Source organism: Protopterus annectens, chromosome 11.part0 (assembly GCF_019279795.1).
Source record: "Protopterus annectens isolate FY-2018-M chromosome 11.part0, PAN1.0, whole genome shotgun sequence".
In the NCBI taxonomy this organism is placed as follows: domain Eukaryota; kingdom Metazoa; phylum Chordata; order Ceratodontiformes; family Protopteridae; genus Protopterus; species Protopterus annectens.
Genome location: NC_056745.1, coordinates 217,861,325 through 217,879,292, shown reverse-complemented (window position 1 = coordinate 217,879,292; position 17,968 = coordinate 217,861,325). Strand labels below are relative to the sequence as shown.

The window sequence follows — 17,968 nt, the reverse complement described above, 5'->3', positions numbered from 1 at the left end:
AAACAAGTAATGGCCCAACAAGAAGCCTGTCCTTTACTGACAGAGTAATTATCATTGTACTGTTCTGGGTTAGGTCTGGGAAAAAAATCCCTTCTGTCTTTTCTGAGATCCCAAATACAAAAACAAACGAAATTTTAAAAAAATTAATGGAGCTTTAATTTTACTTTTTTTTTTTTTTTTAATTTTTAGAGTGATTTTTCATTCGTTTTATACTTTAATTTTTTTTTTACATGTAAGAAATGCAAAAAAAGTGAAATAGCCAACATCGCCACTTGTCTGAAGGGGACAATGAGAGACCACCTGTGATTATACAGAGAGTTGTAAACTAAACCTAATGTCAAGTATCATGCAATCACCTGCTGGTCTTCCTGCTGATCAAAATCTCCTTTGCTTGATTCTGAACTGGAGTGTGTGTCATCCTCTTCGTCAGAGCTATTAATGACTTCCTCATCATCTGTCTGGATATCCTCCAACTCTGTCCTACTACTCCCCGGTTCATCAGAGAGTCTGAAAGATAAACAGGAAAGTGTGCTGATTAATAAATGCAGGCAAAGTTAACAGAAAGGAGCCTTGTCCAGATCCAGAATAGCTGCAAGAACTAGGCATGTTTCACAAGATATAACATATATAACGCATAAATAAGTGTGTGCATTATTGTAAATCTAGTTGCATGTACTCACAAATACAGCAAAGGTTTGTTTATTCACAAGTACTCTTTGTACTTCTATACAATGTTTTCCTCTCCTGTTTTCAGCTCATTCCAGTGAGCGCACACAGTCACAAATCCATCACCTGACATTTGGCCCCCATACTGCATGACTTGATTCCTAGAAAAACACATTTAATACATAGTCACCAGCTGTAAAATCTGTAACAAATCTTATGCTGCTAACTACGTTTCTCCCCCTCCTCAAACTGAAGGTGATCATCTCATATCTCGTGAGTTAAGTAATGAGGCATGATCCCAGAAACCAAACCTTACTGATCAGACTATCTTCAGAAAAATATCAGCATGTACATGAGAACAGTGATGGTCAATCTACAACCTCTGCTTACAGCCAGGGTGACTCTCAAGGGCCCCTTTTCTCCCCTCATTAATAATATATGAGGTAGTGACTTTGGGTTGGGGATAGGGAAAATACAGTTAATGTGGATGTGAGGAAAAGAGGGGTCAAGGAGTACCACAAATATATATACCCAAGTCAGGCAATGGTCATTAATGATTGCAAAAAAACAAATACCATGCCATTACTTGTAGCCAGCTACTCTTCTCTCTCATCTGCAGCAAAACAGATTTCCTAATTTTGCGCACATATTTAACTACATATAATCATATTTTTTCACTAGCTTTTCTAGTAACCTTCCTATATTAGGCAGTTATGTGCAACTACATGGAGGCTCACAAGCCTAAGTTCTGACTTGCACAGCACATACTTTGTACTGCAACCTATGCTGTGTTTCAGGTCAACAGGGTTAAACAAGTAAAATGACATCAGCTTTTTTTTAAATTATTACGATGATGACTTTTTAAGCCAATTTTCATTATAACCAGATAAGAAAGGACAGTACTTGGCAGTAACAGACAAAATTAATTTAACTTTGTACAAAGGAATACCTAAGGGCTGCTTCTAGATCCTTCCACACCCCTCCAATGTTACTTATGCATCCTTATCACAGGAATGCAATGCAGGTGACCTTCCTCTTCTTCATATCTGAGTGTGGAACTAAGGTGCTTTCTCTTACTCGGACTTGCACTACGATTTTTTTTTTTGCCCCTTTTACCCCACCCAAATCCACTATGAAAACACTGACTTTAAAAAGTAAGCTATAAAGATCTTTAAACATCTTACCAAGCCAATGATAATCAGTTATGGCTCAGCCTATACCAGAAAAGAAAACTTATTTTTATGGCACAGTCTACTCATCCCCTTTTAATGCTTTTGTCACACATTTTAAAATAGAAGAGAATAAAGACTTGGCTGTCACCCTGAAGGACACACACATATTCATTAATTACAACTACACAATGACAGCTTATTAAGACTGAAAATGAAATATTAAAGATACTAAATTACAGGCATAACTCCCTAAATATGGAATTTGTCATCTGCCCAATACACAAGATGCAACACAAACATAAGAACAGCTAAGAGAATATCCCACAACTGATCTAATGTGAAAACTGCTTTCTTTGCAGTAACTTCATACAATTAAAAGCACTTTCTGATCTCGTGATGGCACAGAAAACATACTACAACACTAAAAATGTAAGAAACACTGCAGCACATACAAGGCACACCGCAAGTCTAACATCAGTGAAGTAAATGAAAACCCAACTTCCCTTATAAACTACAGCACACACTCCTTGAAAGGGGGGGGGGGGCATACAAAACATGATTCTGTTGACCATCTTACGCCTCATTTGTTTACTCTAAACATGCATACCTTAAGTGAAAGATTTGGCAAAAAAAATAAAATAAAATAGGAGAAATATTGTGAAAAAATTCTAATATGCATACAAATACAGTCACTAAATAAAACAACAAAGTAAGAATGTATAAAGAACACAGCCTGATGCCTTCACAACATACAATCAAGACCAGTTACTACAAACAACAACCCAAAAGTACCGTACGAGGCAGTCCTGGACTGAAGGGATAGTACCGAGGATACAAGTTTAGGACTAATTGAAGCAGAAAGCAGAAGACTGTCAGCTAGAAGGTACACAATGATGAGGGAGGCCAAAAAGGAAATTAAAAACAGTAAGTGGACTGCACAGTTCAAAAGCAATAATGCAGCAGCAGAAATGAAACAGCAGTAACAGATCCATAAAATGTGCAAAAAGGACACATAATAGAAAACTAAATATGTTACATCAATTGTATATAAAGCCACAACATAAAAGATTACAACAGTAGTTAAGAAAAGCACCACAAATAAAATAAACAGTAATAATTACTGTTCCTTTTATACTTCATTTCTATATTTATTGTTCAATAAAAAGTGAAACTAATGGCAGAATAACAAAATAAATACAAATTTTGAAAAGAAATTTGAGAAAAACAAAGCCATATTTAAAACAAACGATCAGAACTACTTTTCTGAAATCAAAAGTGGAACAAAACATAAGTAAACACACACAAAAAATAAAACCACAACATATTATGCATTAATGCAGGTTGCTATGGGTAATGCTTGGTTTACTCACAGTTGGCACTGTTTGGCCACAAGGGCCATATCATGCCAATCATGAGTAAACCAAGCACTACCCTACCCAATCATGCATGAATCATTGCTAAAATGTATCTGTAGAAACATAAAAATATGCTGCACAATGTCATAAGCAGAAATAAGACAAATGCAGGTTCCAGGCTGAAAACATGAAGTACAATGAAGCACAGCTATTCAAAATCCAAAGGAAAGGTATGTACTGAGCTAGATTATTTAGTTCCAACATCTCTGAACAACATCGGGAGGAAAAAAGCATTTTAATTTCCAGATGGATTCCTCTGGGAAAAGTATTACATGGACAATCTAAGGTAAATAATGTTGTATATTTTGGGGGTTTTAAGAATAACTTGGCTGAGAATAATACCACAAAGTCCACTTAGATTGTTTTTTTTCTTGCTACCAGACTGACAAAAATTAAAGCTAGACAACAGACCAAGTTCAAAGGAGAATTAAGCCAGAATTATGTACTTTTTCCCATTAAATTGTCCCTAGGTACAAAAGGGCAGTCAGTAAACACCAAGAATGCCATGGCCCATTTTTTGTCATCTTACTGAGAGATCAATGCAATTTTAATGTTTTTCCATGATCATTCAATGTACAGATAAATTAGGCAAGCTCCATGTTGCTGAGCAGGCTGTTTTGCAATTAGATGTCTTCAGCTGCTTGTAAGTAATTCTCAGAATAGGTTATCATTTTTTTTTTTTTTTTAACCATGTGAGTACTTCAGGGTCATAAGGGCAGGTAACAATGAATGGGACGGTGACTTTGTCAGATACCATTCTCAACTTTTGTCACTCCCCGTCTTTCTTTGCTAGAAAAGTGTGCCCTTCACTGTATACAAGTGAAGAGGACCACTACACTTTGACCCTAGGTCTAATTAAATAGGGTGAGAATCTCTGGTATGCATAGATGTAATTATGTAAGCTATAAAATTTCTCAAGCCAAAGGAGGCGAACACAAGGAACAAGTTACTGTCACAACAATTAGCAAAAAATTTCAGACAGGAGGATAACAAGGGATGTCCATTTTACAATCATATTCACAAAATACAAGACCACTCCTCTGATTGTAATGCGCAACCTATTCTTCATACGATGCTTTCTGAAATAAGGTAATTTCGTCTGCATGCTCCCTGAAACCAAATTATCGCAGATTACTTTTCACTGTAACAACCACCCACAGAAAACTGTGGGCAAACAAATATGAATGCCTGAATTTGTGAGATACAAGTTTGGAGTTCTGCCAAAAAGGCTGACACTGTAGGCAGAATAAGACACTGTAGCTCACAGAGTGTGGCGATCATGCTCCTGAATTGGGAAAAAGGTCAGCCTATGTAATAGGTGACTCTCGTCAGGCACACTGACATCCCGCTCACCAGGCTGAACAAGGAGAGGGTCACGGTGAGCAGCCTGTCGGGCGCTAGGATCCGCCACATAACACAAGCACTCAGGTCACTCCAAGGCAAGTACAAATATGACTCAGTCATTGTCCATGCTGGTGTGAATGACCTGAGACGTACCTCCCTAGACTACATGAAAAGAGACATAAAGGAGCTCTCTGAGCATGTAGCCCAAGCCGGTATGACCCTGACCTTGAGTAGCATCTTACCCTCACCAAGAATGATGCCACAACATGAAGACAAGATGATCAATTTCAACAATTGGCTTAAGAACTGGTGTCATTCAAAGGGGATCCAATGCCTGTCAGCTTGGGATGATATGCTCGACAAGCCACGATGCTTCGCTAGGGACGGCTTGCACCTGTCACCCTGGGCTTCGGATATTGGCAAAGGCTCTTGCTACCCCATAGTGCCTTTTTAGGCAAGGCTCAAAAGACAAACCCACCTCCATAGGTATCACAAGGGATAAGAAACTAAGAGTAATGCTACTCAACGCCAGAAGTCTAAACCTCAAGATGCACGCGAAACTCTCCTTAGCATGGAGAACATCGATATCTGTGCAGTAACAGAAACCTGGTTCAGGGCTCCCGAGAGCACCCCAGCACTACCAGGTTATACCTCATACCATGCTTTCCAGCCCCAAAACTTGGACCGAACCACAAAAGGAGGGGGAGTATCGATATTCATCAAAGATACCCATACCTCCAGGTTGGTGGCAAAGCACGAAGCATCAGAGACTATCCATGTGCAACTAACAGTGGGTAAAACTGCCTTCCAGTTTATAGCCTGCTACAGACCACCCTCCCAAACCCAGGAACCCCACTCGGCCTTCCTGAGAATACTGGAAAATATGAAGGTCTCTCCAAACACCATTATATTGGGTGACTTCAACTACTCAAACATAGACTGGGAGCATTACTCTAGCTCCAACACCCTAGCCCAAAGGTTCCTAGAATTTATAAACTTAAATGCTATGGAACAACTTGTTACCACTCCCACAAGAGGGGAAAACATACTGGACCTGATCATCACCAACATGGGGACTCTATGCTCCAGACCAGAAGTGTATCCCTCACTAGTAAGATCAGACCATAAACTAATCTCACTGGATATTCACATCCCGATCCCACTCCCTGCCCAGAAAACCACAGTGAAAAACTTCTCTAAAGCAAATTTCACACTCCTCAAAACTGAGGTGGAATCCTTCAAAGCCCCCGGGCCTGTGGAAAATACGGCCCAGACCGCAGAATCCTTTATAAACGCATTCTATGAACACCTTCAGGAATGCATGGATCATGCGATCCCAAATAAAACCAAGACCCAATCCTCCAAAGGCAGACGTCCTGTCTGGTGGACCCCAGCCATAAACAAACTATACAATAGAAGGAGGAAGCTACTAAATGATAGAGCAAAATCCCAAAAAGGGAAGGCATCACTGATCAGTATTAGCAAAAAACTACGGGCACAGATAAAATTGTCGAAGGCCAGCTTCGAGAGAAAAATTGCACAGGACACTAAGGATAATCACAAGGCTTTCTTTAGTTATGTTAGGAACCTGGGTGGTAATTCCCAGATATGCTCAGAATTAGTCCAAAATGACAAAAATACACCGAACCCACAGACATTGCCAACATCCTAGCTGACAGGTTCAGTGCAAACTTCTCCCCCCCTCCCCACCAAAAGGGCAAATATCTATCCCAGCAAGTGCTGCCCCCCTGACATCTCAGATGCTCAGGTAAGAGCCGCCCTCTCCAAAGCAAAAAACACAGCATCAATGGGACCAGACGGTGTCCCGGGCTGCGTCCTACATGAACTCCAAGAAGAGCTAAACCCAAACATAAAACTACTGTTCAATCTCAGCCTTACTACAGGATATGTGCCCAAAGAGTGGCGTACAGCAACAGTGGTCCCTCTCCATAAAGGTGGTGCCTCAACGGATCCTGGAAACAATCGCCCCATAAGCCTGACTAGCTTGGTCTGCAAAGCTATGGAAAGGATCATCATGGACCTCATAAATAAAGATATTGGGGACCTACAAACACTGGATCCTACCCAGTTCGGCTTTGTTAAGGGCAGATCCTGCCTCTTAAACCTGGTTGATTTCTTTGAAGCAGTCACCAAGGCCATTGTGAGGGAGGAAGGTGGTCCACACAGCCTACCTGGACCTCATTATAGATAAGCTCACCAGCTTAAATATAAACCCTATGTCACTAGATGGATTGCAAATTGGCTCAAGGACAGAACCCACATGGTTAGAATTGCTGGAGCCATGTCAGACTCAAACCAGTTACAAGTGGTGTCCCACAAGGCTCAGTCCTGGGACCTCTCTTGTTCGGTATATATTTCGGTCGTACAGGCCAACACGGAAGGACTGTGGCTGACCAAGTCAATGAATGACTGCAAACTGGGCCATAATAGACTCTCCAGCCGACACAAGCATCCTCCAAAGGGCCTCATAGAAACAGACAACTGGTGCCAGAGCCATGGCCTCAAGCTAAATGTCAAAAGTGCATAGTCATCCCTTTGGCAAAACAAAGTGCCCACAAATTACCACATAGGTGGTAATCCATTAAGTACAGAAGTAGTAATTAGGGACCTGGGGACCCAAGTTGATAGCAATCTCTCATTTGACAACCACGGCGAAAGTGGTTAGAAAAACATTTTATATAGCCCACCTAATCATGAAGGGATTCACATCTAGATCACGGGAGGTCATCGTGCCTCTTTACTCATCCCTCATCACCCCCATAATCGAGTACAATGCCCTTTGGGATGTACCTTACCAGACACCTGCAGCAATTGGAAAGACCCCAAAAGTACCTCACCAAGAGGAACAAAGGGCTCAAACAGATGCCATATGCTGCCCGGTTAAAGAAACTCCAGCTCTAGTCAGTGGCATACCGCCTGTTCAGAGGCGTCTGTCTGTGACCCGTATAAAGCCATGTCAACCGGAATTAATGGACATGCTGCACCTCAGAAAATCAAATCATCCGAACGAGCTACACGCCGAGAGACTTGAACCTCAGCACTGAAATAAATAGGACATGCTGGAGGGACAGATTCATAACCCAGAAGCTCCCTTCACTCTTGAATAAAATCCCAGTCCAGGTTAGGCAGAGTCCCTCATTGACTCTCTTCAAGAGGAATCTTGATGAGTGGATGGGAGATCGTAAGTTTGGTATCACTTCTGTGTCACTGTTAGACAGAGGCACAGTATACTAACCTCGAAAAAGGGCATAGCAAAATAAATTTAAAATGGGTGGCGAAAGCCAAACACATTCTGGCTAGGCTTATAAATGCCCTAGGGCAGATAGCCTAGTATGAACCTATGAACCTATTACGTGCTTAACTAAAGCAAAACCGGAGGCTCAACAGTGCTTAGTGGCACGTAACGAACGTTCGTTAAGGACACCCAAGCGTTCAGTCTTGCAATAGGGACTAAGAGCAGTCAGTGTCACAAAGCAAAGAACAAAATGCAAAACCGCTTAAAAAAAAAAAAAGATATAATTTCACTTTTCAAAACTTACAAATAGAAAGTGTGGCCGAACAAAGTGAGTAGCCAAGCATTTTACTCTTGCTACTGTCCATACCACAACAGTCCCTGACTTTGTCTCATATTTTTGCCCTGTCCCCCTTGGAAAAATGTGCAAGTTATTGAAGATTTAAGTCAATCAATAATGCCAGAGTTTCATACTTATTATTATTCAGAAATGGTATGTCAATGCAAAACCAGTGCAATTATTAACTTTTTACAAGAATTAAAGCAACACTTAAAAACTGTCCCTGATTTTGATCCTTTGCCGTGCCCCCCACACACACATTATTTTGGATTTATCCATAATTTTAAGCAAAGACATTGAGAGGACTGCTTTTTTTTTTCTTTGATAATTTTGAACAGGTCACCATTCATAACATTTTATTTATACTCCCAACATGGATGCCAAGAGTCACCTCAAGCACTATTTCCTGGATCCATACCTCAACACACAAGCTGGTTATAATTGGAGGCCCGATCATAATCCAGTAAATTATTCCTCCTCTCATCATATTTTCCAATGTAGTAAAGGTCTTCTGCAAGCTCTCTAATTATATATTCCCTATACAGTATAACCAGGAACTGAATTTGAATCATTCAACACACTCGCAAATTTGTTAGGACACTTAAAAAAAATTCTTATCCTGTCTCTGAAACGCTAAGTTTTTTTTGTTGCATATATACATTTTGAAAGTTAAAGCTGGTGAAATATCTTTGCCTCCTTGTACCAAATGTTTACTTGAAAAATTGGAATTAGATATTTTCAGCATCCCTACTTTTCATGCAGGATTATTCATCTATCTCACTTCAGTGTCTTGGTATGGCTGAAGCCAACTTATTCAAGCCTACAGCACCTTTTCTGTACACCTCAGGTTAACACTCATAGCTCCTTATGGCATCCAGACATTTTTTGGGGACTAGCTTCTTTAACAAAGGGCAATATTAGACAGGACAAGGAGTAATTAACAAAACGAAACTAAGATGGTTATCTAGGATTTCCCGAAGTACAGAAATTAATCACCGTTTGCCATTATTCATATTTTCATAGTTATGCTCATATTTTCATAACTGAGAGACCTACATACTATTAAGGGGTATGGTGTGAAATGACATGGTGAGAGACAGGAAAATCCATTGTTGGTGGCCATTTACATCACACTACACACGAGATACTGCTAGTTTGTTAGTAATTATGAAAATAAGCAATATTTCCATATGTACTTAACACTTCAAAAAACAAGTGACTTACAAACTACTGCATAGCATCAGAAGAAAACGAATGTTATGTACTTCACCAAAAAACAACACGAATCCCAACTCTCCACAAGCAGTTCTATTTTATTTTAAATGCGTTAAAATATCATACACTTTTCGTCAAAGCAAATGCCTTAACTTCTTCAGAAACTCTAAACAGCATCAATTAACCACCTTTATAGTGTGGCCATAATTAACATTCATTAACCAATTAACAGCTTAAAAGCATATGCCAAAAAAAATTGAAACGTAAAACCTAAAACATCTTCCCTTAGAATAACACACTTTCCTACCCATAATCCCTCTCTTTCAATACCTCAGATTGAGTTTGCCCACTAACTTATATGATATGTTATTGAAAACTATGTTTGAACCAAGTCTAACATGAAGGTATCTAAATATAGGAAAGAGAGCAACCAGTTGAGGTTGATATGCAAGACTCCTTAGAGTACTGCCAGTTCATAGAGGTACAATAAATAGGTGACAATCTGAAAGGGGGAAGAAGGGAGGGATGGATGTTGAACCAGATGAAAATAACTGATCTATCGTTATGGTGAGTATATAACTTTCATATCCAGTGCTGTACTTTCTCATCTGATTCAACAGATGAGACAGATTCCCTACCTACCAATTCCTTGGGAGGTATCAAAGAACAATCCTGAGCATAGCTAAGCCAAAAGAGGTACACGATCTAGATAGTACATCAAGTTAAGAATGACACACAATTTGTAGCTGTGAACAGATAACCATGTTACAGCAGTACAAATCTCATCAATCAGCAAACTTTGTTTAAAAACTGTGGAAGTTGCCACTGATTTTTTTTTTTTTTTGGGATAATGGTAAACTCAGTTGTTATGAACAAATAAAATGCAGTTACACAGTCATCTAGAAATGTTGACTCTGGAAACACTGCATCCCAATTTAACTTTGTAAAGGTAGTGAACAACTGATCTGATTATGTTCTCCTTCTCCTTTGTTAGAGAACTTAGAGAAGAAAACTGGAAGATGCATGAACTGACTCATGCTAGATTCGGATGCCACCTTAGGAATCAAAGGAGGATTTGGTTTTAAGAAGAGACTGTCCTTATGAAATATCAGATAAGGAGGTTTGTAAGAAAGAACCTGCAATTGTGAGATTCTTTTGGCTGATGTGACTGCCACCAAGAAAATTATTTTCCATGTTAAGTACTTAAGATCTGCTGAGGTTGCTGGTTCAAAAGGGGATTGTATAAGAGCCTGTAACATTACTGTACTGTCCCATGGTAGAACAGCATCTCTAATTAATGGTCTGAGAAGAAAGGCTCCCTAGAGGAAAGCTTTAGAAATATTAAAAGAGGCTATGGGAGTCTGATTATGGCCAAATTGTTAATTGTACTTTTATGGCGGAGAAACTGGAACCTGTATGAAGCAATTCTGATATGAAATCCAAAATTGAAGGGAGAGGGGCAGAGAAAGGATTCAATCCATTTTCTATAGCCCAGAATGAAAATCTTTCCATTTACTTTGGTAAACCTTCCTGGTAATAGATTGTTGAGAAGCTGTTAGAATGTGAACTTCTGAAAACCTGGCACCTCTGGCTATCATTAAAATTGGTGCACCCAAGTGGTCAGACTCAGATGTTTAGATCTGGGAGAGGATAAAGTACAGTTTTGTACCTACCATAAATGTAGATGTTCGAGTGCTAATACAGCTGCAGTCATAACAGATGGGTTTTCCTGCCGTCAGGCGGGTCCTCGGTCGGCCGAATTCCAAAGTCTAGGTCCGGCGTCGGTTGTCGTCGCTTCTTCCCTGATGTCAGTGTGACAGGGGTATAAAAGAACCAGCCGACGCCATTTTCTTCAGTTTTTCTTGCCCCAGATGTCAGGTGCCCCCAGAAGGAAGGCAATACATAAATTTTTGTAATAAAGCAATGCAATATAATCAAAATACAGTAGTTGCAAGCAAATACACCATAAATGAATACCCCAATCAGGTTGTATGAGGAGGTGTTAGCCAATAGGCCTGTCCCAAGAGGGGAAGGAGGGAGGGAAACCTGGACTGCAGCTGTATTAGCACTCGAACATCTACATTTATGGTAGGTACAAAACTGTACTATGTTCATCGTGCATACAGCTGCAGTCATAACATATGGGTAGAATCCCAAAGCCAAGAAAGGGGTGGCAGGCACTAGGTGGAACTAGGAGGAGCCAGGATGCCCTGCAAGACTGCAGTGGCAAAGCCTGCTCTAGTTTTGGAGTATAATGGTAGGTGGTAGTGCTTGGAGAAGGTATGCACAGAACTCCAAGTGGCTGCTTCCAAAATATCTTTGGTAGGAACTCCTCTGAGGAAAGCTGCAGAGGTAGCTGTGGCCCTTGTGGAGTGAGATCTGATGCCTGCAGGTACGGTTTTACCATGAAAAGAGTAACAAAAGCGTATGCAGTGGGCTATCCATTTTGAGATTGTCTGTTTGGAAATTGGCTTCCTTGAGCTCCTATAGCATAGGACACAAAGAGCTGTTCTGATTTTCTGAAAGGCTTTGTTCTGTCCAAATAATAACACAGCTGTCTGTGGATGTCCAAGGAATGTAGTAGTCTCTCCCCTTTGTTTTGAGGATTAGGGTAAAAGGTAGGTAAGTGTATAGCCTGATTCAAAGCTACCCTGGATACCACCTTTGGCATAAAGGACAGGTTGGTTCGTAAGGAAACTCTGTCCTGATGGAAGATGATAAAAGGCTGCACAGCCATGAGGGCTTGTAGTTCCGATACCCTACGAGCTGAGGTGATAGCCAGAAGGAAAGCTGTTTTCCAGGACAAATATTGCAAATCTGTTGAAGCAGCTGGCTCAAAAGGAGGCAGGGTCAGCTTTTCTAGAATGAAATTGAGGTCCCAAGCAGGTATTGGTTGTTTCCTTGGGGGTTTTATATTCTTAGCCCCTCTGAGGAACTGTCTTAAGAGGGGGTGAGAGAATAAAGGTGGATCAGTGTTGTACTCTGCAGAAATGGCTGAGGCATGGATTTTGATGGAGGAGAATGAAAGTCCACTGCTTAGCAGCTCAGCTAGATACTGTAATATTTGAGGTAAATTCAGTTTTCCAGGATTATGGCCCTTTTTCTCATTCCAGGCACAAAACCGTTTCCATTTTGCTGAGTAAGCTTTTCTAGTAGACGGCCTTCTGGCCTCCAAAATAACATCCTGCACCTCCTTGGAGAGTAGGGTCTGTTGTGATGTTAAGGAATCTTCCATGTGGCCAGATTGAGTGTTTTCAGCTGACTGTGAAGAGTTTTGAAGCTGTGCTGAGTCAGAAGAAGAGGCATTAGAGGTAGGGTCCATGGAGGAATCGTCAGGCTCCTCAGGAGTGGGTACTAGTGCTGTCTTGGCCAGTCGGGAGCAATGAGAATCATCTTTGGTCTGTCTGCTCTGGTTTTTAATAGAACTTTGGGCAGCAGAGGAAGAGGTGGAAAGGCATAAACTGTCATTGTTGTCCAACTGAAAGAGAGATCGTCCACTCTCCAGGCCTGTGGATAAAAAGTCCTTGAGCAGAATTTTGTCAATTGGTGATTTTTGTGGGAGGCAAAGAGATCTATGTCTGGCCTTCCCCATGCTTGAATTATCTCTGTAAAAACTTGAGGATGCAACTTCCATTCGTGTGGATCTGTCATATTTCTGCTTAGGTTGTCTGCCAGCGTGTTTTCCTTGCCTGGCAAGTACTGTGCTTGAAGCTCGATTTGTAATTCCAGAGCCATGTTCCAAAGTGACATGGCCAGCCTGCATAGGGGGTATGAATGGGTTCCTCCCTGTTTGTTTATGTACCACATTACTGTGGTGTTGTCTGTCCTTATCAATAGTTGACCTGGATGCAGAAGGTCTTTGAAAGCTATAATAGCATTTATTACTGCTAGCATTTCCTTTTGATTGATGTGAAGGTGCTTTTCTTTTGGGACCATTTGCCCTGAATGCACCGATCTGTCATGTGCGCCCCCCCAGGCGTAGTCCGAGGCGTCTGTTGTGATGACTTGATTTGCTTGAGGCTTGCAGAATGGGAGACCTGTGTTTGTTTGGCATGCTTGAGCCCACCACAGAAATTCCTTTTGAAGACATGGAATTAGTTGTATTATTGTTTCCAAACTGTGGCTGTGTTGAGACCATAGGTTTTTCAGGTACCATTGAAGTTTCCTCATATGCAGCTTTGAACATGGGATTAGTAGGATGCAAGATGCCATGAATCCCAGAGCCTGCAGGATTTTCCTTGCAGTCAGCCTGGTGAAATTTGCTAGTTTTCTGAAGTATTGAGTTAGTTGCCCCTGCTTCTCTGGCGTGAGGTAGGCCATCTGGGTGTTTGTGTCCAAGTTGGCACCCAGGAAAATTATTTTCTGAGAGGGTATCAGTCTTGATTTCTTTTTGTTGACTGTGTATCCCAGAGAATTCAACAACATTATTACAAAAGCCAGATGTTTCAGAAGTATGTGCTTGTTGTCCGCTTGGATCAGGCAGTCGTCCAAATATGGGTATATTTGTATCCCTTGAAGTCTGCAGTAGGCAATTACTGATGTCAGGCATTTCGTGAATACTCTGGGTGCAGTAGATAAGCCAAAGGGCAATGCAGAGAATTGATAATGGGTTGAACCTGCAAGAAATCTGAGGTACCTTCTGCAATTTTGTCTGATTGGGACATGCAGGTATGCCTCCTTGAGGTCCAATGTTACCAACAAAGACTCCTTGCCCAGCATGGGAAGAAGCTGCTGTAATGTGAGCATCTTGAATTTTGGTACGAGTAAAAATGTGTTTAGGATGGATAGGTCCAAAATAGGTCTCCAATCTTTTCCCTTCCTTGGTACCAGGAATAGTCTGGAATAAAAACCTTGACCTTGTTCCTGAGTAGGTACCTCTTGAATACCTTTCATGTCCATGAGATCTGAAATTTGTCTTTGTGCCTCTGCCCTTTGATTGTGTGGCAGGGTTTGGTATGCCTCTCATGAAAGGGTGTGAAAATGGAATCTGTAGCCTCTGTTTATAATGTCCAGGATCCATTTGTCTTTTGTGACAATATGCCAGTTTTTTGAAAATAATGCCAGTTTTCCGCCTAAGGGTGCTGCCATTTGAGCCTTGCTTGGCATGCAAAGGGGAAAGTCATTGGGCTTGCTTTCTGAATGGCTGTGAACTATCCTCACCACCTCTTTGTGTAGGAGCTTGCCATTGTCTGCCTCTAAACGATCCTTGAGATTGCCCTCTGCCCTCGGGCACCTGTATCTACCTCTTTGGGGTCTGTCCGTGGCTGGAAAGGACCAATTTTGGAAGGCCAATTTCTACTGAAACGTGGAGGTTGTACCTGTAGAAAATCTTTCACTGTTTGCATTGATTTAGCCTTTTCCTCCATTTTCTTTAATACCTCCTCAGCTTTAACATCAAAAATTTTTGCAATCCTTTTTTGAGATACATCCTTAGTTATACTATCCATTTTCAGATTGTCTGTTTGCCAATTGGCTTCCCTTGAGCTCCTATAGCATAGGACACAAAGAGCTGTTCTCATTTTCTGAAAGGCTTTGTTCTGTCCAAATAATAACACAGCTGTCTATGGATGTCCAAGGAATGTAGTAGTCTCTCCCCTTTGTTTTGAGGATTAGGGTAAAAGGTAGGTAAGTGTATAGCCTGATTCAAAGCTACCCTGGATACCACCTTTGGCATAAAGGACGGGTTGGTTCGTAAGGAAACTCTGTCCTGATGGAAGATGATAAAAGGCTGCACAGCCATGAGGGCTTGTAGTTCCGATACCCTACGAGCTGAGGTGATAGCCAGAAGGAAAGCTGTTTTCCAGGACAAATATTGCAAATCTGTTGAAGCAGCTGGCTCAAAAGGAGGCAGGGTCAGCTTTTCTAGAATGAAATTGAGGTCCCAAGCAGGTATTGGTTGTTTCCTTGGGGTTTTATATTCTTAGCCCTCTGAGGAACTGTCTTAAGAGAAGGTGGATCAGTGTTGTACTCTGCAGAAATGGCTGAGGCATGGATTTTGATGGAGGAGAATGAAAGTCCACTGCTTAGCAGCTCAGCTAGATACTGTAATATTTGAGGTAAATTCAGTTTTCTAGGATTCTGGCCCTTTTTCTCATTCCAGGCACAAAACCGTTTCCATTTTGCTGAGTAAGCTTTTCTAGTAGACGGCCTTCTGGCCTCCAAAATAACATCCTGCACCTCCTTGGAGAGTAGGGTCTGTTGTGATGTTAAGGAATCTTCCATGTGGCCAGATTGAGTGTTTTCAGCTGACTGTGAAGAGTTTTGAAGCTGTGCTGAGTCAGAAAAAGAGGCATTAGAGGTAGGGTCCATGGAGGGGAATGCGTCAGGCTCCTCAGGAGTGGGTACTAGTGCTGTCTTGGCCAGTCTGGAGCAATGAGAATCATCTTTGGTCTGTCTGCTCTGGTTTTTAATAGAACTTTGGGCAGCAGAGGAAGAGGTGGAAAGGCATAAACTGTCATTGTTGTCCAACTGAAAGAGAGATCGTCCACTCTCCAGGCCTGTGGATAAAAAGTCCTTGAGCAGAATTTTGTCAATTGGTGATTTTTGTGGGAGGCAAAGAGATCTATGTCTGGCCTTCCCCATGCTTGAATTATCTCTGTAAAAACTTGAGGATGCAACTTCCATTCGTGTGGATCTGTCATATTTCTGCTTAGGTTGTCTGCCAGCGTGTTTTCCTTGCCTGGCAAGTACTGTGCTTGAAGCTCGATTTGTAATTCCAGAGCCATGTTCCAAAGTGACATGGCCAGCCTGCATAGGGGGTATGAATGGGTTCCTCCCTGTTTGTTTATGTACCACATTACTGTGGTGTTGTCTGTCCTTATCAATAGTTGACCTGGATGCAGAAGGTCTTTGAAAGCTATAATAGCATTTATTACTGCTAGCATTTCCTTTTGATTGATGTGAAGGTGCTTTTCTTTTTGGGACCATTTGCCCTGAATGCACCGATCTGTCATGTGCGCCCCCCCAGGCGTAGTCCGAGGCGTCTGTTGTGATGACTTGATTTGCTTGAGGCTTGCAGAATGGGAGACCTGTGTTTGTTTGGCATGCTTGAGCCCACCACAGAAATTCCTTTTGAAGACATGGAATTAGTTGTATTATTGTTTCCAAACTGTGGCTGTGTTGAGACCATAGGTTTTCAGGTACCATTGAAGTTTCCTCATATGCAGCTTTGAACATGGGATTAGTAGGATGCAAGATGCCATGAATCCCAGAGCCTGCAGGATTTTCCTTGCAGTCAGCCTGGTGAAATTTGCTAGTTTTCTGAAGTATTGAGTTAGTTGCCCTGCTTCTCTGGCGTGAGGTAGGCCATCTGGGTGTTTGTGTCCAAGTTGGCACCCAGGAAAATTATTTTCTGAGAGGGTATTAGTCTTGATTTCTTTTTGTTGACTGTGTATCCCAGAGAATTCAACAACATTATTACAAAAGCCAGATGTTTCAGAAGTATGTGCTTGTTGTCCGCTTGATCAGGCAGTCGTCCAAATATGGGTATATTTGTATCCCTTGAAGTCTGCAGTAGGCAATTACTGATGTCAGGCATTTCGTGAATACTCTGGGTGCAGTAGATAAGCCAAAGGGCAATGCAGAGAATTGATAATGGGTTGAACCTGCAAGAAATCTGAGGTACCTTCTGCAATTTTGTCTGATTGGGACATGCAGGTATGCCTCCTTGAGGTCCAATGTTACCAACAAAGACTCCTTGCCCAGCATGGGAAGAAGCTGCTGTAATGTGAGCATCTTGAATTTTGGTACGAGTAAAAATGTGTTTAGGATGGATAGGTCCAAAATAGGTCTCCAATCTTTTCCCTTCCTTGGTACCAGGAATAGTCTGGAATAAAAACCTTGACCTTGTTCCTGAGTAGGTACCTCTTGAATAGCTTTCATGTCCATGAGATCTGAAATTTGTCTTTGTGCCTCTGCCCTTTGATTGTGTGGCAGGGTTTGGCATGCCTCTCATTTTTGGAAGGGTGTGAAAATGGAATCTGTAGCCTCTGTTTATAATGTCCAGGATCCATTTGTCTTTTGTGACAATATGCCAATTTTTTGAAAATAATGCCAGTTTTCCGCCTAAGGGTGCTGCCATTTGAGCCTTGCTTGGCATGCAAAGGGGAAAGTCATTGGGCTTGCTTTCTGAATGGCTGCGAACTATCCTCATCACCTCTTTGTGTAGGAGCTTGCCATTGTCTGCCTCTAAACGATCCTTGAGATTGCCCTCTGCCCCTCGGGCACCTGTATCTACCTCTTTGGGGTCTGTCCGTGGCTGGAAAGGACCAATTTTTGGAAGGCCAATTTCTACTGAAACGTGGAGGTTGTACCTGTAGAAAATCTTTCACTGTTTGCATTGATTTAGCCTTTTCCTCCATTTTCTTTAATACCTCCTCAGCTTTAACATCAAATAATACATCCTTTTGTAGAGGGGCATCTAGTAATTTAGCTTTGACATGATTTGGTAAGGTTTGCTCCTTGAGCCAGGCATGTCTACGTATGACTGATCCTGTAACAGCAGCTCTACATGAGGCCTCTAGAGCATCAAAACCGCATTGCAAGGTATGTTTACCCACTTGTT

The 17,968-nt window shown here is 41.5% G+C and overlaps 1 protein-coding gene across 1 annotated transcript in view; it reads right to left on the bottom strand.

Annotated features, from left to right (window-relative positions):
- The window catches only part of FGD6 (FYVE, RhoGEF and PH domain containing 6), a 1,320,563-nt gene that overhangs the window by 1,261,341 nt on the left and 41,254 nt on the right, over positions 1-17,968 (bottom strand). The window contains exon 2 of the mRNA XM_044087187.1: positions 357-507. Within this exon, the coding sequence (XP_043943122.1) occupies positions 357-507 (151 nt within the window). The remainder of the gene's footprint in view (positions 1-356; positions 508-17,968) is intronic.